At 43.9% G+C, this 27,640-nt stretch overlaps 1 protein-coding gene across 5 annotated transcripts in view; it reads left to right on the top strand.

Annotated features, from left to right (window-relative positions):
- Nucleotides 1–27,640, top strand: part of LOC147886101 (SPX domain-containing membrane protein At4g11810-like) — a 134,360-nt gene that overhangs the window by 94,445 nt on the left and 12,275 nt on the right. For 4 of the 5 annotated variants that reach the window (XM_087395525.1, XM_087395522.1, XM_087395524.1 and 1 more), the window contains exons 4-7: nucleotides 8,313–8,470; nucleotides 19,436–19,610; nucleotides 19,761–19,895; nucleotides 19,996–20,169. In XM_087395525.1, the coding sequence (XP_087251651.1) occupies nucleotides 8,313–8,470; nucleotides 19,436–19,610; nucleotides 19,761–19,895; nucleotides 19,996–20,169 (642 nt within the window). Of the gene's footprint in view, nucleotides 1–1,311; nucleotides 1,382–8,312; nucleotides 8,471–19,435; nucleotides 19,611–19,760; nucleotides 19,896–19,995; nucleotides 20,170–27,640 lie in introns of all 5 variants that reach the window. The other variant, XM_087395526.1, reaches the window with a different exon arrangement.

Raw genomic sequence — 27,640 nt, 5'->3', positions numbered from 1 at the left:
CGATTGGAGCTGGCAGAAGTAAAGGCCCGACTTCATCCTGGAAGGGCCTGGTAAGCAGGCAGTAATTGATGAGGATGTAAAATCTTGTGAGGATTCCCCCCCTACCCCGCAGCTAGTCTCTACAGTCAAAGAACTTATTCACATTGAAGTACAAACTGCTAAGAAGGAAGTGATTGTGGAAGTGGACAACAAAGCAAGTAAGTCTGATATCCAAGCAGAGATTAAAGAACACGAAGCTGGATGTGATAATGCGCTGAAGATTAGAATAGGGGGGCTCCCAGAAGATTGGTACAAAGAGGACACATATAGTGAAATATTGACAAAGATCAAATCAAGCTTGCCCAACATTGAATGGGTGAATGGTGATGAGCAGGATGATGACGACTCCAGGCTAGCTTCTATTTTGCACTATAGAGGTCATGCAATCCTTACATTGAAGTCAAAAGATATGTGGATCAAGCTTCTTCAACAGCACCAAAGTATGGATAGCAGAAGAGCTTACACAAACTCAACTCAAGATTAAGGCAATTGAATTAGCTAAAGTCAGGGCTGCCAGAAAAGATGAAAAATGGACAGTTTACCGTGAAGGCGTAGCACTAATCAGGGAGTTTAAATCAAAACCAAAAGACTCTCAATCTTAAACTGATGTATGGCTGTTTACTATTCCAGAATATCATGTAGGTACTCTAAATAATTAGCGTTGCTTTTTGCACTCCTTGGGAGCTGCCATGTGCCCTCCCTAAAGCAGATGTACAGAGGGTTTCTTGCTGTCCCATAGACCTTTTGGTCTCCAGTGGACATTAATAGACTTTCTTTCTTATCCACTCTCTCCCTCTTCTCTCAGTTCACTCTCTCCCCCTTCTACGTTCTCTCAGTCCACTCTATCAGCCCCCCTTTCTAAGTTTAAGATTGTCTTTAAAAGTCTAAAGCTGAAATGGGAAGTTTATAGGTGCTAAAAGTGGTTTTCTTTTCATAATTTGTTATATTTCTATATGAATTGCCATGTGCTCTCCCTAAAGCAGATGTACTAGAGGGTTTCTTGCTGTCCCATAGACCTTTTGGTCTCCAGTGGACGTTAATAGACTTTCTTTCTTTCTTTTTTATCCCCTCTCTCCCTCTTCTCTCAGCCCACTCTCTCCCCCTTCTACGTTCTCTCAGTCCACTCTATCAGCCCCCCTTTCTAAGTTTAAGATTGTCTTTAAAAGTCTAAAGCTGAAATGGGAAGTTTACAGGTGCTAAAAGTGGTTTTCTTTTCATAATTTGTTATATGTCTATATGAATTGATGATGTGTCATATGACGTGGCGTTCAGGCTCCCGTCCCCTCTTACCGAAACGTTCCCGTCTGCGGCACCTGAGTTTCCGAAACATTCTCATTCCTTGGTAAGTATGCCGAGAAGTCCGGCCGTCTTGACCGAAGTCAATCGTCTTTGATCGAAGTCACTGCTTTGACCAATTAAAATAACTCTTTGACCATAATTATAAATAAATAAGAAACTCTTTAACTATGGTCAAAAAATCTGAATAAATTTTAAACTTGACAAGGTACTTCTTGGAATGGTCTCCTCCCCATCTGTAAGCCCCCATATGAGGAGAGCGTGGGGGAGGAAGACCAAGGGCAGAAGATGCCCAGAGAAGAGAGAGGGAGGGGGTTGCTACATGGGTAGCACCTCACAGCCAATAGAGGAGGATCCCTGAAGGAACAGGATGGGACAGCAGCGTCTCTAAGTACGGGTGATGATGCATGGCTGTACGAGACTGTGCAGATCCTTGGAGGCACGATGGCATCAGCAAGGCGCGCGGACTTGTATAGCTGCAGTACGGCTGCATGGCGGGGGTGTGTGGGCAGGTATGAAACCTGCAAGAGGGTCTCCAGCAGCAACAAAAGGGCAGCCTAGCAGCAGCCTAAAAGGGCCTGGCTAGGGCCCTTATATAGGGTCTGAAGAAAAGCCCCAACCAGGTTGGTTTTACAGACTGGGAGGGGGCAGACTGGTCGGCCCAAACAGACCAGCCAGTCAGCCCATTTAGGGCTGGCTGGTCAGTTGGTTCAAGGGGGCCTTGAGCCCTATAAAAGGAGAGGCCCTGGGCCTCATTTCATATCCAGCCAAGCAGCTTCGGGAGGAGCAGAAAGGAGCAGCATATCCACCATCCTTGGGCAGGAAGTGAAGGAGAGAGGTGTTGCTGCAGACTTAGCTCCTGGGTGAGGCTGAACCTAGACTGTCTTCTAGGGCAGAAGGTTGCTGAGATCATCTTCTTCTGGAGCAGCCATTCACAAGCAGGTTGGAGCAGTGGAACAACTACCTTGGGGCCTACATTCAGGAGGACCAAGAGAATGTGTGTTCTGCAGACAAAGCTTGGCAGGGGCTGCCTACCTAGGCTGACATTCAGGGCAGCAAGGTTGAGAAGTACACTTTAGACAGAGAGTCTTACATATGCTCAAGGTGGAACACGCGGGCTCAGAGATCTAGAAGTGCTTGACAGTTTGTAGGAGAACCTTTTGGTATTGTATCCTATCCTACTTTGTGGACGGATGGAAATATAAAGAGTTGCTTCTATATTTGTTTCTGAGCATTGTCTATTTACTGGCTTGCATATCTATGCACATAAGAAGTTTGTGATTCCACACCCCACATGCATGCACATTGTGTGAGCTCCTGGGCATTACTACCAGTCTTCTACTGTGTGTACCCTCTGTTGGGTCATTTCTAACAGTACTTATAAAATACCTTGCCTTGAGGTCTCTTGCGTGTCGTATGATATACTCTAGCTGAAGGATCTCCTCCAGCTCTTCCACTTCTGGTGGATCTTCCGTTATAGGTTCTGTAGGCTCAAGCCCTTAATATTTCTTTAGAAGACTCACATGAAAGGCATTGTTAATCTTTCGATGCCCTGGCAACTGCAATCTATATGCTACCTGATTGATTTCATTTGTGACCTGGAAGGGCCCATAGTACTTGGTAGACAGCTTGGCATACACGTCTCTTTACTCTTAAGCTTGTGGAGCGTGGCCTTCTCAAATTTTAAAAGTACCCAATCCCATCTCTCGACGTCTAGCTGTCTTCCATGTTTATATGCATCTTTCTTTTGTTTCTCCTGAGATCTCTCAATGGCTGTCCTCAATTGGCTGAATGCTGTTTGGAGATCTCTGGCACACTGATCAGCTGCAAATATCTTATCTTTGGTCCTCAGGATTGGTGGCAGAATCACCTTTCCATAAATGACCTCAAATGGGGCTTTACCTGTGGAGGTTTGAATTGTATTATTGTATGCAAACTCCACGAATGGAAGGTACTTTTCCCAATCTGATTTTTGATCAGCCACATAGCATTTCAAAAGGTGTAGCATAGTTGAGTTTGCTACTTCACTTTGATCGTCTATGTGGGGATGGAAAGAAGAAGAAAAGTTCAGATTCGTCCCCAAATTGTCAAATAAAGCGCTTCAGAATAGGCTGGTCATAATTGGTCTCGGTCACTAACAATGGACTTAGGCATACCATGGTGCTTGAAAATTTAAGGCAGGAAAAATTTGGCCATATGGTTTGCCTTGATTGTTTTCTATACTGGAATGAAATGGGCATGCTTGTTCAATTTGTCTAAAACAGTCCATATCCCATCATTTCCAGCCTTTGATCGTGGCAAATCAAAGATAAATTCGATTGCTATGCTTTCTTATAGTGCCTAAGGCACTATAAGAGGCATCCGTAGGCCAGGCGACTTCCATATGTCATACTTGTCTTTTTGACATGTAAGGCATTCTGTAACAAACTTTGTATATTCTTACATATGGCTGGCCAAGAAAAATACCTCACCAAAGCTTGAGTGATAGCTGCAATTCCTCTATGCCCAGCATATGGAGGTAGATGGGATTCCTCCAAAATCTTTTGCCTCATATCTCGTGTGATGCATAGGCAGTCAGCTATCATTAAATAGCCATCTTTCATGGAATACTGACTTCCCTTCTGCATTTGCTGCATTATCTCTCCAAAATCTGGGTCACTGATATTGCTCTCTCATTTCTTTAAGATCCCTATGATAAGCAATGGTCACATTATTGACCTGAGGTCTTCGAGACAAGGCATTTGCCACTCTATTTTGAGCTCTTGGTGTATGGACAACCTGAAAGTGATACATTGACATCATATTTGCTCATTTCTTGGGCTTCTCTGAGAGCTTGGTCTGTGTCAGGAACAGACTTTGGTGGTCAGTCTTAACAGTAAAATTTGCACCCAAGAGATAGTGCTTACATTTATTAATGGCATGTATCATAGCTAGGAACTATTTTTCATAGATTCCATGGGCCTGTTAGCATCTCGTAGTCTCCAGCTTTCATAAGCCACTACATGGCCATTTTGATGAAGTGCAGCCCTAACACATTCTCAAAGCAAGCATCACAATCCACATCAATGGGTTTGTACAAGTTAGGGACTAAAAGAATTGGCTTTGTAGTCAAATTTCCTTTGAGTGTACTAAATGCTATCTTTTGTGGTTCACCCCATCTGAAACCTGCATTCTTCTTGGTCAAGTCATGAAGTGGAGCAGCTATGTCAGCAAAATGCTTGATAGCCCTTCTGTAGTATGAGCAAAGACCGAGAAAGTTGCGTACTTCATGAACACTTCTCAGGTCGGGCCATTTCTGAATGGCTTGAATCTTAGTAGGATCCATCTAAATTTCATTCTTGGAAATAATATGCTCTAGATAATCGATCTCTTCCAAGAAAAACTCACTCTTCTTGCTATTGGCATAGAGCTGATGATTACACAGCTCTTGAAAGATAATTGCAAGGTGTTCCCATTGTTCTTCTTCGAACTTTGAAAAGACTATGATTCATCGAATAAGGTACCAGTGAAATGCCTATAAGGATGGAAAATATGATCCATTATTCGGTTAAAGGTTGTAGGGTTATTTGTCAAACCAAACAGCATCACTAAATACTCGTATAAACCAATGGTAGGGCGGAATGCGGTCTTATGCACATCCTGTGGTTGTATGTGGACTTGATGATAACCACTTTTAATATCTATCCTGCTATATATCGAAGCAGCTCCACTAAGCTGATCTGACACATCACGTATGCATGGAATAGGGATTTTATTCTTGATGGTCATTTTGTTTAGTGCGCGATAATCAACACACATATGGAAGGAACCATCCTTCTTCTGTACAAAAAGACGAGGAGGTAGGCTGAATCATCCCGTTGGATAGCAAGTCCAGGACCTAAGCCGTAATCTCCTCTCTCTGAGTAGCACTGACCCTGTAAGGTGGGCTATTAGGTTGGCTCACTGGCAGGCATAAGCTCTATTTGATGATCCTTTGCTCTCTCAGGGAGTAGCACTGCTGGTAAGGCAATCTTTAAAACTTACAAGAAACTGAAAATTTTCTTTATCAGCATCCAGACATATCAGTATGCTCTTTCAAATCTTTTTTAAAATGAAAACCATGTACGTTGAAACTGCAAATTTCATTGCTTTACTAATAGAAAGATCAGATACAAGGGGATAGTATCTCCTCTGTTCCTGGCAACAATCCGTTGCGCTTTACCCCTATGTACAAAGTCTAACTCTCTTTCGACGATAAAACCTAGGCATCCCAAGAACTACATCAAGATGCTTGAGAGGTGAAATGAATAAGTCTTCTTAGTGTACGTAACTCTGTACATGCACACGAAGCTAATGGAGTAACATGAATGCAATTTCTTGGTGCCAAAAATATGCTTTTTTCTCAAGGCATAACCCCCAAGTTTTCTTAGGCATCAAATCACTCAAACTCAGCATGTTGGGCTTGTCATTTTTCCAGTAAAGCACTCAGGCCCCTTTCCTGCTCTATGGAATACTGTTGGGAGAAAAATTGTGTTGCTATTCGTCTCTGGGCAGACTCACGAGGTCAACCCATCTTGGGGTTTTTCTTGTTGAAATGAAAACCATGTCAGGAGTCCCACAAATCGATCGCCTTAGTGCTTGTTCAACGCTTGTTGAAGCAGACCATTAGATGATGTGCCCACAAGGCCATCTATGCTTTCAGTGAGGTGCCTTCGTTTAGACGGCCACGTGCAGGCGTTCGATCCAGTTCACCTAACTTCGAACTGCTAAGCATTCCAGGGACCTTGAGATTTCCCCAATTCCATTTGCGGATGACACAAGCGGTAACAAGCGCAAGGGCATTATCGCCTAGTCCGTCCTTGGTGATTTCGTAAGGCCATTTACATCGAGTAATCCATCGTGATGCCAGGGGTCAGTCATCACGTGATCAACTACAAGCCTCCCGTTCGTCATGCCAACAAATTAGCATATCTGGACATTCCCAATCTTTTATTAGGCATTCAAACATCCGAATATTGTTGTGCAGCGTCATCGTACATGGCTGGCTTGTCACGCTCACAGCGCAGTGCGTAGAAATCGAGGCATCGCTCAAATTATTCCTACTCTGCATAGATTCTCTAGGATCGTCACCGCCTAAGAAGGCAGATGGCGCTGGCTCTGATACCAATGCAAACCACTAGGAAGCCTCTTGCTTTGCAATTATGTGCTAATTCGTTAACACTTGCACAACTAGTAGACAAACGAAGCAATCCATGTTTGCTTTGAATAATTTCAGCAGTGTTCTCTCTTCTTCATGACACCCATTAACTATTAGCTTTTGCAGGCAAAAATAAACTCTAGACTAATCCTAGTCTCTGTCGGCGTCGCCACCAAACACACCAATGCGCATGCATATACACTAATTTCTCTGGTTGACGAGGGTCAACCCTCTTTGACTATAATTAAGGGGGTTGGAGCAATAGTCAAGGCGGCTTAATAATAATCAAATCTCTCCAGTTGAGGTTGGAATATCTTGGTTGACTAAAGTCAACCCTCTTGGCCTAAACCAAATCTCCTTAACCGAAGTTAGGTCTTCTTGACCGAAGTCAGGTGTCGTTGACTAAAGCCAATGCTTTGACCAATTTAAAGAACTCTTTGACCATAATTATAAATAGACCTGGTGATATTGGGGTTGTCACATGGGCAGCACATAAGCTGCCATGTGGGCAGCTGTCAAAGCAAAGGACAGGCGTACGACTTGCAATAGGGCCCTGTGAAGGGTGCGCTGACATCAGCAGGGCAGAGGTGCAACAGGGCGGGGGTTACCAGCAGCCTGGTCGGCCAGGCATAGGGCTGGTTCCAGCCAGCCTACCATGCCTAGAAAATGGCAGGGCAGAAGGGGGCTGGACCCTGAATATGTAGGAGGGCATCTGCCCTTGAAAGGAGGGCCAAAGCCCTAGTATTGTGGGCCAAGGGCCCTTGTAATGAGACCCCTTTAATGGCGGTTTTCCAGCAGACTGGTCGGCCTGTTTGGGTCGGCCAGAATGATGCTGCTGGTCGGTTTTTGTGGAGCAGGCCTTGGGCCTATATAAAGAGGCCATTGGGCCTCATTCATTTATCACTTGGAGCAGCAGTTGGGGAGCAGACAGCAACAGCAGAGAGCCTACCCTTGGACCTACACACAGGAGGAGAAGGAGGCTGACATAGAGCTGCAAACTGAGCTCAAGGTGCTACCCACCTAGGCTGGCTTCCGGACAGGAAGGTGGAAGGGATCTAGACAGAGAGTCTGCATATGCTCGAGGTGGAGCACGTAGGCTCAAAGATCTAGAAGTGCCACTTGTAGTAGAAGGACCTTTTGGTATTGTATCCTGTCCTAGTTTCTGGCGGACGGAAATATAAAGTGTTGCTTCTATATTTGTCCCTGAGCATTGTCTATTTACTGGCTTGCACATCTATGCACATAAGTTAAGAAGTTTGTGATTCCTCACCCCACATCACACTGTGTGAGCTCCTAGGCATTACTATTAGTGTTCCGCTGTGCGTACCCTCTGTTGTGTCATTTCTAACAGCACTTTGCCATGTGAAGGACCATATCATCTGTCATATTCTACACCAGTCTCATTGTATGCATTGGGCATATGTTCGAGTCTATCATATGTATTATAAGCTGCCCTTTACACCCTTTCTTTTCCACTTTGTCTTCTTATACTCTTTTCAAAAATTTCAGACAGATAAATTATAGTAGAGAAAGACCACCTACTCATTACAACCTTTGCTGCTTTTGTAAGCCAAACACAAAAGATGTGGTTGTGCTAGTGCCTCTGTAGCTTGATGAGTTTTACTGTACTGATATGGTAATGATGCGCTAATCCTGCAAATGGAGTCCATAGCCCCCTTCCTTTCTTTTCTCTTCTAGGGTGCCTTCCTTCTTTCTATTTTTTCCCTCTTTTCCATAAATAAAACAAGAAAATTGATAGAATGACAAAGATTTTCTTCATGGAATCTTTGTCTTTTTGCAGGTTGAAAAAATTGTTTTGTTTCTTATAGCGAAGCAAGGAATTCTTGCGGGAAAATTGCAGGAGCTTCGCATAAGAGCTGAGGACGAGCTAGCTGATAAGTGCATTGGACTTTCTTTAAACGATGCTCGAAACAAGGAGCATCTGATTGAAGACTACAGGTAGCTTCCTTTGTGACTAGATTAACTCCTTTTTTCCCTCAATTGGAAGCGTAAGAGAATAAAGGTAACACAAAGAGAAACAGTGTTTGCAGAGGCATATTGAGATTCTTATCACGTTGTTAAAATGGTAAGATGGATTGTGTGAATTACTTCTACAAGGACTCTTGATTAATGAAAGGTGCAATAATGCATGCCTAGAAAATTGTAGAAAGCTGCCTCGCATGGCGCATGCCTTCATCATGGCTATCTAAGTAGGTGCTTTGTCAAGCAGTCACAGATTACAAATTAACCACAAACAACCCCCCCCCCCCCCCCCCCCCCTTCCGTTTCCCCGAAAAAAGCCCAATCTTTTGAGAGTATCTTGTCTACATTTTTAAAGAAGTTGTTCATCTGCACCATCGTCTTGTATGCCACAGTATAGGTTTGTGAAGTCAAAAATTAAGAAATATTGCATCTTTAAGTATAAAATGTATTTCATCAGCTAATAAAAGGCTGTAATGCTAAGTTTGGTCTTTGCAATTGATGAATGAAATATGCATTTCATCATCTTTTATACGAGCATCGAAGAATAGCTTTACTACTATGAAACTTTCAGTGGCACTATGCATGTCAATTGCTTGTTTGTTTGCAGGCACCAGTGACTCCTTTACCAAACTGTACCCCATGTTGTGCTGCATACTTTGCATAAAGGAAATATTCTATGTCAGCCTTTTTTTGGCTCCCTGTTATGCATCTTGAACCAAATAAAAAACACACTCCTTCTAGTGAATTGTCTCTTCCAAGATGCTACACAAGGATATGACACATTTGGACATGCTGTAATGTGGCCGCTTTTCGTCTTCATGCTGAACCCTGCAAGCTTAAAAGGCTTTCAACAAGTTGTGTGTGAGAGGTGGAATTGCCTCTTTCTAAAGGGGGAGTTGGGGCTAACAAAGGGGTTTAAAAACGGACGATACAATTTATCTTTAAACTTGTGAAAGGCAAATGCAACAATTAACGGCCTCCCCCCAGCCCCCAACACTGTCAATCTCATAGACTATCCAGCCTTTGTAGTGCATTTTGAAAACATATAGGTCATGTTGGGGTAAAGGCACTATGGCCACCCAAGTACAGTTAGTACACTTAGTACTTTATTTGTTAAGTACACTAAGTACACCGTACTTAGTGTTGTAACCTTATCCTTTCATATAAAAGGTTGACTGTGTGCTAGGGGAGGTACACACATATGTTTTATCCCCACACTCTTGTGTTTATCCTGCTTGTGTGTGTCGGTGTGCTCCTACTCTCCCCTACCACAATTGGTATCAGAGCCATCGCTAGGCAGCCAGCCATCGCTAGGCAGCCAGCAGCACAGCCATCGCTAGGCAGCCAGCAGCACTGCCATCGCTAGGCAGCGGCAGCCAGCAGTCAGCGCCGTCAGCAGCGCCAACAGCTGCTAGCGCTGCCAGCGCTATCAGCCTTAGAGGTTGTTCGTCGCCAGCGCCAAGGCCACCGGCGACGCCAGCGCCAAGGCTACCAGCGACGCCAGCGGCGCCACCAGCAGCTAGCCAGTCGGCGCCAGCAACTCCGCCATCAGCGCCATAAGTGGCCAGAGGTGCATGTACTCGCCATCGCCATCGCCGGAGAGCTCGAAGACGTTCACGATGCGCAACACATCGTAGAGCAGACCGCTTCATCCGCTTCTTTTTTTTTTGTTCCTTCAGCCTGCAGTTCTTTTCTGTCCCAGCGCAATTTCTGAGCTCATACTTGAGCATTGTGGGTCAGATGTATTGTCAGTGAGGTAGATCTGCAGATCTATGCCTCCTATGTGAGAGAAATTCTCATTTTTTGAATTGTGGAATCAAGGGGCTTTTGTAGCCACAGCCAAGCATTGGCTTATACACACACTTATTTGCGTATATCCTCTTGATTGGAGTTGATTTGTGCAAGGATTTGATGCATTTTATGACTTACGGGACAGTGGCAGATGCATATGAATTGGGGCTTTTGACATTGTTATGCATATCAGTGTTGGGGGAAACACCTAGATGCTTTATGTGATTAGTGGAGCTTTCGGAAAGCGGTGCATGCACTAAAATCTTCAAAATTGGCTTCCAGTCAAGGGGCTTTTGCCTCATTCAAGTTCTAAACTGTGTAACACAGTTATAGAGGCAAGAGAAAGTCTAATTCTGTCAGTTTTGGACAGTTATACAGTCAATTTCTGTTGCTGTACTAGAAAGTACAGTCGGGTACTGTCCGGAGTCAACTTTTGGACTGTAAACAGTCACTTTACTGAAGTTTAAAGTGCATAAAACAGTGCTGTTTTCACTGTTACAGCAGGGACATACATTGTGTTAAATCAAGGTACTGCTGTACTGTACTACAGAGCATCAATTAATGCATTAAGTATTGCTTTTCTGGATCTGCAGCAGGCAGGAAACAGACAGTATTTACTGTTAAGTGGGAGAAAGTTGCAGGTCCTGTGTTCCATTGCAGGAATTAACTTTTGAGCACAACTACAAGTGCATCTGTGCACTTAGTTTGCAGGGAGTCAGGCACCCAAGTGTGGGTTATATTTCTTGCTGATTGTAATGGCTTCATCCTCGGAATCTTCTCTTCTCAATATTAAAAAGTTGCAGGGTGCTGCTAACTACCCAATGTGGAAAAAGATGGTCCTGAATGTGCTAATTCTCAGGCAGTTTCATGCTCCTATTATACACAAAGGTGTGAAGCCCACTGGCACATCTGATGATGCTTGGGCACTAGCTGATCTGTCAGCAAAGTCCATAATTGAATTGTCACTCCATGAGAGTGTTGTTTGGAATGTGGATGGTGAAAAAACAGCCTGGGGTTTGTGGAAAAAGCTACAGGACACATATGAGCAGCAGAGTGTAGCCACAAAGATATATTGGTTGCGTAAGTTCTTCAATCTGAAGATGAAGGAAGGGACCTCCATGGATGCACATCTCAATGAGTTTAATTCAATTGTCACTCAACTTGCAAATCAAAAATATGTGGTGGATGAGGAAACCAAGGGTATGGCACTCTTGATCTCTCTTCCTGAAAGTTGGGATACATTCACCACAGCTGTAACAAATGCAAACACTTTCATAAGTTTTTCAGATATCACAGGGATGATTTTGCAAGAAGAGCAGAAGCTGAAAGCTCAAGATGCAGTAAAGCCTAACAATGCCTTAAATGCAAGGGGGAGAAGTCAGCAAAGAGGAAAATCTCAGGAAAGGGGAAAAGGGAGGAGCAAGTCCCGCTCCAACAAAGATGTTGAGTCTACTACTGTGGCAAAAAGGGACATACCAAAAAGCAGTGCTTTAAACTGAAAAATGATAAGAGAGACAAAGCCAAAAACAGTGATGCGTCAGATGCAAAAGCAATTGTACCAGTAAGCAATGGCAAGAGCAGTGTGAAGATTGAAGAGCTTCATTCTACACACGGTTATGACAGTGAGGGAGAGGTTCTATTTCTCTCTACTTTGGATGCTCATTCTCTCCATGCAGGAGATTTTGCAGACATGCACTCTTGGATCATTGACTCAGGTGCCTCATTCCATGTTACACCTTACAAAGAATTGTTTGTAAGATATGCAGCAGGCAGTAATGGAGTCGTTTTTCTAGGGGATAATCATGCATGCAGTATTGTCGGTGTTGGAGATGTCAGGCTTGTATTTGCTGATGGTACTCAGCTTATGCTTCACAATGTCAGGCATGTACCCGAAGTCAAGAAAAATCTGATTTCTACTGGCATGTTGGATGACGAAGGTTTTGTGACCAGCTTTGGTCATGGTTTCTGGAAGGTCACCAAAGGTGCCCTGGTTGTTGCCAGAGGTTCTAAGGTTGACACAATGTATACTCTTCATGCTAAAGTATGTAATCATGTTGATATTCATGCCACCGAGCTGCCGAATATTTCTATGTGGCATAGCCGGATGGGACATATGAGCATAAGTGGAATGGAGCAATTGGCTCGCCTTGGCTACTTACCGTGTCTTAAATTTTCTGATTTAAAGTTTTGTGAGCACTGCATATATGGTAGACAGTTACAGTGTCCTCATAAAAGGAGATTAGGACATAAAGATGCTCAACTTGAGCTTGTGCATACAGACGTGTGTGAGATGCCTAGTCCTTCACTTGGAGGTGCACGGTACTTTGTCACATTTATAGATGATTCCACAAGGAAGGTGTGGGTGTATCCTCTTCGATTGAAGAGTGATGTCTTTCCAGTGTTCCAGAAATGGCTTGCTATGGTTGAGAACCAAACAGGCAGAACACTGAAGGCTTTGCGGTCAGATAACGGTGGGGAGTATATGTCTAATGCATTCAATGCATTTTGTGATGCTAGAGGTATTAAAGAGAACTCACTGCTCCTTACAGTCCAACGCAAAATGGCACTGCAGAGCGTATGAATAGAACCATACAGGAAAAGTCTCGCTCTATGATGTCACATGCTACTTTACCTCATGGATTTTGGGCTGAAGCTGTAAAAACAGCAGTACACCTCATCAATAGGTCACCAAATAAAAGACTAGATGGCAGAGTGCCAGAGGAGCTTTGGACAGGAAAACCTCCTTCCTATAAGCACTTGAGGGTCTTTGGCTGCACTGTGTACGTGCATATACGCAGAGAAGATCGCAGCAAGCTTGATCCTAAGTCTCTTAAATGCATTTTTCTTGGATATGGTGACAGTGGTGAGATGGGTTACCGCCTATGGGATCCTGTGAATAAGAAGCTAATACGCAGCAATGATGTCTTATTTGATGAGTCATGTATGTTTAAGGCAGCAGATAAGCCTTCTGATGCTTCAGAGGTTGACATTGATGACTCGGGACATCCTGTACAATTCAGGCAGGCTGCAAATCAGCAACAACAGCAGCGTAATCAGCCAATGCATGATGCTGCAGCAGGTCCAAATGGACAGCCCGCAGTGGCGGAAGATGTACTATGAAACATGAAAGTACTGCCATGCAAGTGGGTGTATAGATTGAAAGTCACACTTGGAGCTAAGCCAAGGTATAAAGCCAGGTTGGTTGCCAAGGGCTTTAAGCAGGAGTATGGTGTTGATTTTGATGAGATCTTTTCTCCAATGGTTAAGATGACCACACTCAGGATTGTACTTGCTTTGGTTGCATGTGAGAATTTGGAATTATGCCAAATGGATGTGAAGACAGCCTTTCTTCACGGTGATCTTCATGATGAGATCTACATGCAACAGCCAGAAGGATTTGCAGTCAAGGGCAAGGAGTCACTTGTATGCAAGCTTAAAAAGAGCCTTTACGGGCTGAAACAGGCACCAAGGGAATGGTATAAGAAATTTGATACCTTCATGAAGTCCCAAGGTTTCAGGAGAAGTGATGACGATCACTGCTTATATACCAAAAGGGCTGCAAATGGCAGCTTAATCATTCTCATTTTATATGTGGATGACATGCTTATTGCTGGTAAAGCTCGTAAGGAGCTTGATGACCTTAAGAAAAGATTGCATGAGGCCTTGGTGATGCAAATCACATACTGGGAATGCGGATACGGAGAGACAGGGGACAGCGTTTGTTGTATTTGTCTCAGACCGAATATATTGGCAAAGTATTGCACAGGTTTCATATGGAGGGGGGAAAGACCCTTAGTTCTCCATTGCCTCCGTATGTGAAACTTAGTGCAATGGACAGCCCACACTCAGATGCTGATAGGTATGCTTCAGCTTGCGGCAGTCTCATGTATGCCATGGTTGCTACCAGACCTGATATTGCGTTTGCAGTGGGAGTGGTTAGCAGGTATATGGCAAATCCAGGCAAGAAGCATTGGAATGCAGTGAAAGGTATCATGAGATACCTGAAGGGCACACAGGAGTTGTGCATATGCTTTGGCAAGCGAGATGCAAAGGTGCATGGTTATGTGGATTCGGATTTTGCTGGTCATCCCGATAACCGGAAGTCTACTACCGGTTATGTTTATACATTCACTGGAGGTGCAGTGTCATGGATGTCAAGGATGCAGCAGTGCATAGCCTTGTCTACCACGGAAGCTGAATATATTGCAGCCACAGAGGCATGCAAGGAGGCCTTATGGTTATCTCGGCTAGTGGGAGATTTAGGCATTATAGGTGATATTCCATTGTTGCATTGTGACAGTCAGAGTGCTATTCAGTTGGCACACAATCCTGTCTTTCATGCAAAGACAAAGCACATTGATGTGAAGTATCACTTCATCAGGGAGGTGATAGATGATAAGCTGATTCAGCTTGTCAAGATTCACACAGATGATAATCCAGCAGATTTGTTGACAAAAGGCTTGCCTGTAGAGCGGTTTGCACATTGCCGACAGTTTATGGGTATAGGTTGAGCCTCATTTATTTTTACTTGAGGGCATATTGCCTTTAAGTGGGAGGTTGTTGGGGTAAAGGCACTATGGCCACCCAAGTACAGTTAGTACACTTAGTACTTTATTTGTTAAGTACACTAAGTACACCGTACTTAGTGTTGTAACCTTATCCTTTCATATAAAAGGTTGACTGTGTGCTAGGGGAGGTACACACATATGTTTTATCCCCACACGCTTGTGTTTATCCTGCTTGTGTGTGTCGGTGTGCTCCTACTCTCCCCTACCACAGGTCCTAATCTAAAAAACCAACGAACTTCTTGATTAACGAACATTTGACACAATATATACAAAACTAATATATAAAGAGAGAACTGCCTAGATAAGACCATCGAAGAACAAAGTGTATTAGACATGGCACTGCCCATAGGGTCACAGAAGCCAAGAGTCACGGGCATAGATAGCATGGCCATTGAAGCCGATTCATCTCCAAAGGTTACTTATGAGCTGGCAAGCTACCAAGATGAACCTAGAAGATTACAAGTTCTGAAAACAAGGGAAGCAAGCAAAGCATGCGTGCCACCACACACTTTGACATCAGACATGGCATTACAAACCACCAGAGGTTGTATTACCATCTCATTATTGTTTTAGTTTCTGCCCCCCATTTTGAGCATCTCTATAAGGATATCCTTTGGATCCAATGCTTTCCTATTGGTTATTTGTCATTGAGATGAGATCATAACAGACAATGACATTTTGCCTTGGTGGGGAGCACTTGATTTATTGTGTCTTCAAGCCAGTCCATCTCATAAAGATCTTCAATAAATGTCACCATGTCTTCCCAACTTCCTCCTTGTTTCTAAAATTTCTCTTCATGGAGGTTTATGAAGAACTTTATGGGTCTGTTCCCATCACTCTGTGCTTATCGTTCATAAATCTCCTCTTCTTTTTTCTAACCAATATCTTTTTGTATGTTTCCTTTTTGGTAAAGAGGTTATGCAAGTGTATAAACCCTGGTACAAAGTGCTAGAAGTGACCATAGGATAATCCTTTTCACGGTTCCTGGCTCTAGACTTTGTTGGGTTTTCCTTTTTTGTTGTTGGTTTATTGAGACCCGTAGCGTCTTTGCACTTTGAGTCATACCTACATTTTACTCCTACCTTGATGCTTTTGAAACAAGGGTTACTTTTGTTAATATCTTTGTAAACTATTGGTTCATCTCTATGCAAGTGCCTTGCTTTTGACACGTATGTTTAAAGTTTTCTTCCCTTCATCTAATACTTTGTTTTTATTGAGAGGGAGATTGCTATGTGATTTATAGAGAGAGAGAGAGAGAGAGAGAGAGAGATGATATGATTGTATTAAAGTCCGCGTGAGACCCTTCAGGATCTATGGGACTGGCGATCATTAACTAATAGCGATCCCTTACATCCACTGAAGAGAAAAATCTTACAGCTTTGTCATGTAGTGAATACTTGTTGGGCTAGCTTGTGTGTGTGTGTGTGTGTGTGTGTGTGAGAGAGAGAGAGAGAGAGAGAGAGAGAGATTAACGTCCTCGGGAGCTCAAAGGCCTTTGGGACAAAACACACACCAAAAGATAAACAACGAACATCAGTTATAGACTAAGAGTCTCTTGGGAGTGTGTATAGCACTCACAAAGTTATTATAGGTTAACTACGTCTACTACAAAAGATAATCGGCCTGTATTACATCAGTTTAAGAGTGAGAGTCTTTAGGTTTGGATTTGAAATCTTTGATTAGTGCTTTTCCATCCGTGTAAACAGCCCATTTTCCTTTCTTTCGAGCATCCTTCACCTTAGTCAATTCAGTGGCCTTCAGTTTGAGCTGAGTTGGGGTGAGCTCCTCCGCTATCCATATTTTAGTACCTTTCAACTTATTGGTTTGCTTGAGAATCTTGCTTCCTTTCATCTTGTCCTGGAAGCATACTTTGGCTTGAGTCCCCTCTTGTATGACAGCTATTACTTTTTCAGCTTCCCATCCTTTTATTTGTTGATTCTTTCCATGATATCTTCCAGCTTTTCCTTTTGACTTCGTTCAAACCAGCCCTCTGGTAGCCCCCCTATGCATATGAATCGTGCATGAACCACCCTCTTTTCCTATTCTTGTACTTCTTCATATACATTCAATGTGTTGATTTTAGTGTCCAATGTTGCTGTAATTTCCTGTTTCACTGATTGGAGCTGAGTTGTAACCAAGTCTTGGACTTTATCTACAATACTTCGTGAATAATTTCCTGTTTTCCTTGTCCTTCCCAAGCATTTGTTTTTCTCTCTAGAGCTGCAAGTCTGAGCTTGAGCTCACGGATTTCCTGTTGTAAGTAATAAATATGTTATTGTGGGTCTATCATGCACCATTCTCTTTTGCTGTAGATAATTCTTTGCATATGGGGAAGGCGTCTTTGCAAAGATGTAGGGTGGGGGCAAAGGGAGGGCTGCGATGGAGGGGCATGAAGCTTTTGGAGTCGGGGTGAAAGTCTTCCCCTTAGGGAAAGCCATGGGAGTTTTGGCCTCTCCCTCCATGGTGGTCTGCGTGTATTTTTGTGGGCAGCCCTCTGCTGTGACTAACCCCCAGGCTTGGGTTAGGTAAGCCCTGCTACGAAACCCGCCTGGCGCTGCTTCCGCTGTTTCTGTGCTGAACTGAACGGAGAGCTTGCTTCCTACCTCCTTTTGAAACAGGTTAGAGCTGATCTTATAAATATCTTTGCCAATCTTTGTCTTGCCATTCATATATGTTCAAATGCTGCTCTGCCTTGTTGTCTATATAAATGCTATTTTCTATAATTTAACTTAATCCATTAAAATGTTTTGTTTTCTCTTCTTGTGTTACATGCCTATTGTAAATTGCCTTGTGATCAATCTTGAACTCTTTGAGCTCATGGGCTACATATGTGCTGATTACAAAAATGTCCATGACACTAGATCCCCTTTTTTGCAAGAAAGTGAACCTCTATTAAGTTTGACCATATTACAAAAATTGAGGATAAAATCTTGTAAGGAGGATAAAATCTTGTTAGGACCTCATACAAAATCATCCAGAAAAACGGTGAGGCTGAAAATACCATGGATGCCCTGTGTGGTAAATGTTTAAAATAGACCATGGTCCCACTCTAGCTGTGGAGAGGACACTAGCTGAGGTAAGAAAACATGGAGGGAAAATTCAAGAGGAGTGGAGAAAAGAAAAGAAGAATGGGAAAAGGAAAAGGCTGAATGTATATCTGGAAAAAACAAGCTCCAAGACAAAGTAAATGCATTGGAGTTTCTATCACAGCTTTCCTCAGAGGAGACCGCCGAGGCGTGGGGTTACTCTTAACACAGCCCAACGGGTTTAAAGATCAAGGAGATCACGTCCCCCTCTGAGAGATTTTTACCGCTCACAAGCGAGCCACCATGGTGCCGGGCTTTGGCTTTTGAGCTTGAGTCCAGATCTCTGCATGCTACAGCTATCACAAAGCTGCTAGTTTCTGGGTTATATCTGATTTTGCTCGCTATTGAGCTCTGTAGAGTTATCAGTTTATCAGCTTATCAGTTTTTCAGTCTATCAGTTTAGCAGTCTTAGCACTCAGCAAGGACCTTAGTGCGCCCTTTGCTCCAAGGGCTTGTATGAGATCATCCTTTTGGTGTACTTTGTACCTTGTCCCATAGGCCCGTGAGGTCTTCCGCGGACGTTAATACATCTTTCTTTATTTCTTTCACACGAAAGAACACTAGATCACTTTTTGGTCATGCATATGGTGGTTCCTATGTCCTTGAAAGATTAGCGCCAGTAAACAGAGAGAATATCATTGCATTTGGGGTCCTTCTGATGCCCTGACTTTGTGGAGAGAAATGTGTCAGTTTTTACTGCCTATATTGTTACTATGGTTTCTCCACATCATTCTTCATGAGTTGTATCTTTTGATGTTTTGCTGCTAAATCTCTACAGGAGATTGAGATGTAACAGGAACTACATGTACATAATTTTCTGATAATATAATATCACTTTTTTGCTCCCAAAAAAAAAGAGTGTCAGTTTATGGAAGGGAAGTCGCTTCCCTAGGTTCAGATTTTTAATGTGGAAAATAATTATGCTGTGGCTGCCAGTACACGGCAAGATTAGGAGATTCTTGGACATACCCATGCACGAAAAGGATACCCTAGCTAATGATATGCACAGCTTGCCCTTTGTGTAGAAGCACTATAGAATCACTGTTAGGAGGGCTATTTCCATGTCTAGACTGATGCAACAGTGAATTATCCGCTTGCCCAATGATTTATTTGGAGATGTTCACTTGTTTGACTCTAACCTTTGTCAGATCTGGCCTGCAGCTAGAGGATTGTGAGACAGAGCATAGTGCTTATTTTTTGCATTCTCATTATCATCTTCCAGCTCCTTTATCCATAGTGCATTTCTGCCTTCCACTGTTACAAGGGCCTGTTTGGAAGCACATGGAGTTCTTACAGCTTGTTTAAGAGCTTTAGCTCCGTGAGCACTGGAAATCTTATGTGGACCTGGTTTTTAACTTCTTAGTATATCTACTATTCAACCTTTGTTTAAATTTGAAGACATTTTTGAGCCTTTGGACCTTGGGAACTTTTTAGTGAACATTTCAATCGACACACGGAAAGGCTTATGACATGGAAGCTTTAAATTTGAACTGCAGGCAGGTTGGTAAAGAGCTGTTGAACCTTTTGCAATATGTAGAGATGAACATTATGGGATTGAGGAAAATTCTTAAAAAGTTTGATAAACGTTTGGGGTTCCGTCTTCGAGAGCAATACTTGTTGTCAAGAATCAATCATCCATATTCTCAAGTCCAACAGGTTCTTCGCCAAGTGGTATGATTTTATCCATGCGTGTTTGCACGTATCTATGGGAGTTTCTGGGTATTTTGAGCATGAGAGAGATTTCTGGATGGAGGACAGTTTCTTTTGGACTTATCCTTCAGAATCAAATGCTTTAATACCAGTTGTATTTGTATATATCAGGGGATTGGAGCGATCATTGCAACAATATCCAAAAATCTTGCTGAATTGCATTGTGAAACATGGAGAAGTTACTCATCTGTCTCTCTACATAATCCATTTCCAAGGACAGCTGCTACAAAAGAACCTGTAGTCAAGGTTTGGAAGCCTTTGTGTGGAATTTGGAAATGCACAGTTTGACATTTGCATAAACCTCAGACAGATTTATCCCTTTGTTTTCTCCTGTTTTCTTGGACAGGTAATCGAATCTGAATTTCAAAGACTTACAAAAGAGGCGAGTCTTTTATCATTTATTGCAAATGCTTTCTTGTTACAATCGCCAGAAGGGGGGCTTCTAGAAGAATCTGCTGAGCAGATAGAGTATCATGCATCATCAGCCTACATCAATTTATTGAACACCTTTCTTTACATGGTGAACACTCGAGGTCTGGTTATGTATATGTTTAGTTTTGGCAAGTAAACTGAACATTTTATTCATGTGGACATATTTGTCGATACATCAGACATTGGCAGGACTGTGCCTGATATGATGCATTTGTGTGCAGCCACATGTATGCACATGGGTATGCACATAGTCATTTATTGTCCCGAATGCATGCACATTTGGCTTTGCCTTGCGACTTCCATTTTTACTTCTTATTGTTCTTATGTAGATCACATGCGTTTGTTTTTCTTTTGTAATATTTCTTTACTTGGGTTAGCCATTTGGATTTCTGAAATTCTACAGACTACCATGCTTAGCATTAGCAAGGGCACATGCACTCCTATAAGTAGTGTTCTGGATAATATTGAATCTAAAGGACAACCTTAGTCTCTAGCTGCTATGCCTTGATGATGTATCCTGTGCAAATTGCTAAGAGTATAGATCATTTAATTTACTTACATTCTTCTTTTTCGTAGACTTTACTTCTAGCACTTTCCCTTAGCTGAACAATTCGACACTGGGATTGGATTATGTGTCTCTGTCTTTACAACTCAGTGCAAAGCCAGTCCTCACTCAGAGTAGTAGAGGAGATAGATTCTAGCTCTCCAGATCTGTCGATTAGGGCTGTCATCTTGCCTCTTCCCTTACCTCCTTTGCTTATACTACAGACAATTGGACTTCGTCTTTCCATTAGGAATGACAAAGTGCCTCTTGATAGTGACCTAGCAAATAATACAGTCATCTTTTTTGTGGCCTCTCTCAATAACCTATGGTGCTTTAGGGCAGCAGCAAGTGTACTCATCAGCTCGCACCAATCCATAGGGTCAGTCATGTAGACACTTCAAGATGAGGGATTGCGTTTGGATTCAGATGGATTGAGAGGGGCATTATGGCTAGGTATATCGGATGTCAGGTAGGCACGGACATGGAGACCGTGTGGAGGGACCTTCTCTATTGGAGCTTCACCAGCCTAGACTTGGTCTCTATTGGAACTTCACCAGCCTAGACTTGTTGTTGCTTGAGTCTAGCAAGTGCGCGTATCCCAGGGTTCAATCGAGCTTGCATCGCTAGTCACATCATGAAAATTGGGCGAGAGAAAAGGTGTAGGATGTGACGACCTCCACTATAATCCATCCAGCATGAACTGCTCTCTGTGCATGGCTGCTCTAGATGTGTTGAAGATCATCACCTTGGTTATACCAAGGTTGACCTTCAAATCATGTGTGTATGGAGTGCATCCAAGTTTCCCTGGAGGCCCATCGCTGAATATGAGAGTAAGACCACATCGTCGGCATAGAGGAGGATCTGAATCAGGGGGCCGCAAGAGAGCAGCCTGCCCCCCTTAGTGTCCCGATGAAATTTTCAAGCTCGTCGATGTGGAGGCCACATAGGGTTAGTGATGATGGACAACCGTGTTTGACCACGATGGTGCTCATGATCTCCTATGTCCACCTGTTGTCATATGAACCTAGCCTAAGACCTTCTCATAGAGTTGCCATGTTTGCTCGAATGATCTCGTGACCATAATCTAGATCTTGCAAGTGTCGGTGAGCTCTCGGCATTGTGTCAAAAGCTTTGCAAAAAACCACAAAGCAAGAATAAACTCTCTGTTTCCGTGCTCTGGCCTCCTCAATGATAACTCTGATCTTGAGTATGTGACTACAGCTGCATGATCACAACCCTCGAAGCCTACCTAACCCTTAGCCCTGAGACCCTAGAGCTCTGCAAACTAGCTAACCTATATGTCAAGCACTGATGCATGGATCTTAGACATGACATGCCCAATCATAGTGGTCCTTGAGTTTTCATGGCTCATGGAATTCCTTGCCTTGTGAATGGGAGTGATGGTGTTGAGGCTCTAGGTGTGAGGGAAATTGGTGCAAACCTCTTCGCTTTGCTAAGATCTGGGCTATAGTACTTATTTAATAGTTCCTCATGATCAAGCTAGGCCTTCTGATCTTTCACTCGACCATTATGAAGCTTGATAGCTATGTGTTTGATGCCACTAGCTATGAAAAGTATGCAAAAAGTAAGATATGATAATTGTGGGAGGTTAGGTGTCATGTGCACGGATTGGTATCCGACGTGTACTGGGTACACAAGACTAGCTCAGGTAGCCTGGGGAGGCTTAGAGCTAGGCAAGCTTGATTCTCGGGTTGAGTGGCAAGGGTACGAACCAGTAAGAGGTCTTCGCTATTTTTGGCGCTTGGGGCCTGAGTCTATATAAGGGGCCCAGAGGTTCAGTTCTCAGGGAGCCGATGGGAGCAAGTTTCGTTCCCAAGTGCTAGGTGTGATTCTGGATTGAGTCGCGGACGTGTGCCTGCATCATAGCGTAGCCCAAGACCCAGCAGCAAATCCCAGGCTTCACAGCGCCACCTGGTGGTATGGGACACCAGGCTGGTTAGGATCTGGTTGGGAGTTCGTGCCAGTAGCTTAGCTCGTGGCTCGGAGGGGAAATCTCCTGATTCGGGATCACATCTCGTAGATGTCATGGTTGGGTGGTGAGCAGCCAGGTATGAGACACCAGGCTGGTTAGGATCTCTGGTTGGGAGTTCGTGCCAGTAGCTCAGCTCGTGGCTCGGAGGGGACATCTCCTAATTCGGGATCACATCTTGTAGATATCATGGTTGGGTGGTGAGCAGGCTGCTCACCACCCAACCATGACATCTAAGCCTGCTCACCACCCAACCATGACATCTACGAGATGTGATCCCGAATCAGGAGATGTCCCCTCCGAGCCACGAGCTGAGCTACTGGCATGAACTCCCAACCAGATCCTAACCAGCCTGGTGTCCCATACCACCAGGTGGTGTTGTGAAGCCTGGGAGGCTGCCCACCACCCAACCATGACATCTACGAGATGTGATCCCGAATCAGGAGATGTCCCCTCCGAGCCACGAGCTGAGCCATGCGTAGGAGGGCTATAGTGTGGCGTCCGGACTCGTCGCTCGAGAAACTTCTGCCAGAATTCCTTAGAGTTGTTACTAAATAGAATGTGATGATTTTCTCGTGGTAAACAAAGTCTGCTTCTTCCGATGAACCAAATGACGATACTTGCGTACTATCTTTGCCTCACTCATAAGGTGATGCTTAGCCTTGAATATGAGAGCCTTATACTCATCATTGTACCAGCTATTGCAGGGTATGAATCCAAGCGGTAGCAGGTTAGAGGAATGGGTGCGGTGTGTGAAAGCTGTAGGAAAGCCTCATGGAGAGAGCGGGTGATCTGAGCGGCTCGATCTTCTAGGAGTGGGATGTCCCTGAGATGTGTCAGTAAAGTGGAGAGGCATGCAGAGTACTCAATTGAAAGGCTATGATTAAAGTGTGTGTGGGCAGTGTAGTGGTGAGGTGTCATAAGAAGAAAGTTTATCAATATCTACGAAATACCGAAGGATGTATGAGGTTGAGAAAACTAAGGGGTGGGGCCACTAAAAACGGGCACCCATATCCCAAGGTTGGTGTTTGAAACAAGAAAATGAATACATGGCGCGGTTGCCTACGAGAGGGAGAACCCAAAATGTAGAGGGGAACAATGAGATGCCACTTGGCTGTTGGCCGCCAAATCAACTATCCATCCGGGTGACTAGACCTGTGTATGCTGTTTGCGAGACCAAACCATCAATTGATGAGAGAGTCAAGATGATCGTGTTTGACAGTGGCCTTGGATCTGGTCAAGTGTCACCACAATGTAAATATCCTAAGTCAAAGTATAGTTGACCATTTATTTGATCATAATTAAGGAGTTTTATATGTGTTAATTATGGTCAAAAAGTTCTTTTAATGGTCAAAGGATTGACTATGGTCAAAGATACTTGACTCTAGTCAAGTAAACCTAACTTCGGTCAAGGAGACTTGGTTTATTACCAAGAGGGTTAACTGCGGTTAACCAGAGAACTACAGAGCTGACTACGGTCAGAGAGAGTTGACTTCGGTCAACAAGACTTGGCATGCGCCAAGAGGGTTAACCCCGGTTAACCAAGATGTGCCAACTTCGGTTGGAGAGACTTGGCTATAATTAAGGCGCCTCGACCCTTGGTCAAAGCTCCTTAATTATAATCAAGAGTGTTGACTCCGGTCAACTAGAGAATAAATATATATTTTTATATTTGTTTAGGTGTGCACATGTATTCAGTGGGGACGCCCACCGTGACTAGAATTAGTCCACAATGTGTTATTTGCATGCAAAGTGCTAACAATTAATGGGTGCCATGGTGGTGCGCTTTAATTAATTGTTGCAGGTACTAGGAAGAGTTATTTTTCCTAAGCGCTACGGGAGCCTAACAAGCATCTAGGAGGCGGTTCATGTGACCAAGTGCTTTGAAGACTCCAGAGTGGCCCTTAGTGGCATGTAATAGGACTTAGTCTAGATTTTAGACAAGTGGCATGTTGCCAATTTGAAATGAGCTTGAAGCTCTTGTAATAAAGGGGATTTTGGGGTCCAGCCGACAAGTTGTCCTGGGCCCTAGTGTCTCTGTTGAGAGAGAGAGAGAGGGAGAGCAAAAGGGGAAGTGTGCTTGCTGTCTTTTACGAAGGAGGTTCGTAGTGAATCAAAGAGAAATTGCTGTCTTTCAAAGAGCGTGAGGGATTTCATTGGTATCAGAGCACAGCTATACTGTCTTCTTAGACAGTGACGATCCAAGGAGTTGATGTGTGACTCTGCTGAAAAATTAACGGAAAAGAAAGAGGCGCTGCTGTAGTTTTACGACGGTACAGCTGGTCTATTCGCTCTTTGAAGAGGACGAGTCTACGGGGGTCTCGTTGCTGATCTCTTCCACAGAGAAACAGAGCACTGCTGTTAATTGTGAGGAAGGAGAATACGTCGGCGATAACGGATACGATAGGCATCGTATGCAGACGAGGAGCAGACGATTGCTTGACGCTCAGGGCAGAGGGCTAGGGGGGATTACTGATGCTGTCACGCGGGCACACATGGTCCCCACGTAGGACGTAGTGTAGCATGGAGTTCGCGTGACGAGTAGCGACGAGGTTCGTAGGCTCCGTCGACCATATTTCCTTGCGCAGGGTGCCGGCGCGACGCTGCCAAGGTCTGAAACCTTTGGCTGTTGCTGACGTGGCCAGGGTGCCAGCTAGGAGTACACGTGGCTTGCATAGGCACTGGTGTGGCAGCCAAGCAGCAGATGACGTGGCAGACAGCTCAGTAGATCTGACACGTGGCAGACAGTGCACAGAGCTGACGTGCTCACACGTGGCACACAGGTGACGTGGCGGCCACACGTGCGAGCTGACGTGGCGCCCACGTGGCAGAGGTCTTGACAAGTTGCCGACGTGGCATGCAGGCCTGAGGGGTGCTGACGTGGCAGTACACGTGGCAGCCAGATCAGGTAGCTGATGTGGCAGACCCTGGGTTTATCTAGCCTAACCTTGGTTAGTGGACTGGTTAGAGGTCCAATTAGTTGACCCAACCAGACCAGTCTGGTTACTGTAACTAGACTGTGACCAGTCCAGTTAGTCTAGTTGCAGACTAACCAGACCAGAACCAGTCAGTCTGGTTAGAGTAACTAGCCAGTTACTCCATCTGGTTACTGTTCTTTCCAAAAAAACCAAAAAAAAAAAGGACAGTTGCAGACACTGTTTCTGCTAGCAGATTTTACCTGCCTGTCAGACTTTTACTATCAGAAAAGCAGTAGAAAAGAAGAGAAAACAGAGAAAATAGAGAAAGCAGACTTCTACTGTTAGAAAAGCAGAGAAAAGCAGAGAAATCAGAGATTTGCAGAAAAAGAAAATGCATGCCTTTGTACACTGGGAAGATGAATCAGATGCTTCTGAGTGCTTTTTGCAGCAGCCAGAAAAAGGGCAATACAATTGTTGATGCTTTAGCAATTTTGTGGGTTTATGCTTTGAACTGATAGCCCAATTACTGGCACAAGTTGTGAATGCAAGACACCTCTTGTTGAGGTATTTTTTCTGTTGGAAAAGCAAAGGTAGTTGTGCATCAGTTACCTACACGGTGTGTGAAAAATTTGCAGATCTTTGAATATGGATCAATCACCTATCCAAGAAAGCCTTCTACCAGCAGTTTATGCCTAAACAGTTTAGAGACCATGTTCTTCAAGATTGGGACAGTTTGCATTTGGATGCAGGAGATACAGTGGATGTGTACAACCAAAAGTTTTGGGATGCTTATTTGTAGGTTGCACCTTTCAAAAAGATCTCCAAAGGGACCCAAATGAGAAAGTACAGAGCAGGTCTCACTCCAAGAATTCAGGCAGTAGTGAATGCTTTGGGGGCAAAGAACATTCAAGACCTTATGCATTCAGCTTCAGTAGCTAGTCTTGTGCCGTTACAAGATCCATCTACAGTGCTATCCTTGCATGCAGGATGCGCTGATAGAAAGAAAACTGATTTTTCAAAATCAGAAAAGAAAGAGTACCCCAAGGTTGAAAAGAAAGGGTTTCAGCCTTAGAAGCCGAGGGGTACTCAGTTTTCAAAGGTTTATAAAGGCAAATCTCTATTCACCCCTGAACAGATAGCTGAATTTTGTAGAGATGGGAAATGCTTCAAGTGCGGCAAAGAGGGGCATGTGGCTGCCCAGTGCCCAGAAAAGCCTTCAACTTCGAAGGGAAAAGAGGCAGAGAAGCCACGAGGACTCCAAAAGCCAATGGCGGGGGGGATTCCTGACATACTGGGTCATGTTTCAAACCCAGAAGAATGAGAATTGCTGCTATCATGGGGCAAAGTTAGAGACCAGCAAGCGCTAATTTTATTTGATCCAGGGGCTACTGATAATTTCATATCAGAGGATCTAGCCCTGAGGCTGGGAATAAAGACGGAGGAGTTGGGCAGGGCTTTGGATGCCGATCAGATGTTCTGTGGGAATCCTGTGCCAGTCACTCCCTTGATGGGGAAGCTCCGTCTTCATGTTCAGAGTTATGTGGATCAGGAAGACTTCTTCATTTCTCCACTGAAACATCATGATGTAGTCTTGGGAATGCCTTGGTTTCATCGCAAGGCAGTGAAGTTGACTCTTCCGAAAAGAGTGCTGGAGTTTGTGCATAGGGAAAAAAATCAGCGTTTAATTGCTAGGAATAAAGGGGAGACTATCCCCATTGTATCTGATGTTACATGTGGTAAAGCAATAAAGTGTGCAATTTCTGCGTACATGGTTTTTGTAAAAGAAAAAGAGAATGATATGCATGCTGAAATGAATGATGCAGACAAAGATAAGTTTCAGTTTCTTGTAAACTTTAAAAATTGCTTTTCCGATGCTTTGCCAGGGGAGTTACCCCGAGAGAGACCAGAAGATCATCAGATAGAGTTAATGCCTGGTAGTGAGCCACCAAACAGACCACCTTATAGAGTCAGTGTGACTCAAAGAGAGGAGATTATGGCTCAGGTGCAGGACTTGCTGTCCAAAGGGTTGATTCAGCCCAGCTCATCTCCTTTTTGTTCCCCTGTACTGCTAGTACAGAAGAAAGATGGTTCATTCCGTATGTGCGTC

The sequence above is a fragment of the Dipteris shenzhenensis genome, chromosome 24, assembly GCF_047967505.1.
Source record: "Dipteris shenzhenensis isolate YYH24624 ecotype China chromosome 24, Dip_SZ_1.0, whole genome shotgun sequence".
NCBI classification, from domain to species: Eukaryota; Viridiplantae; Streptophyta; class Polypodiopsida; order Gleicheniales; family Dipteridaceae; genus Dipteris; species Dipteris shenzhenensis.
This window is presented reverse-complemented; position numbering and strand designations above follow the sequence as displayed.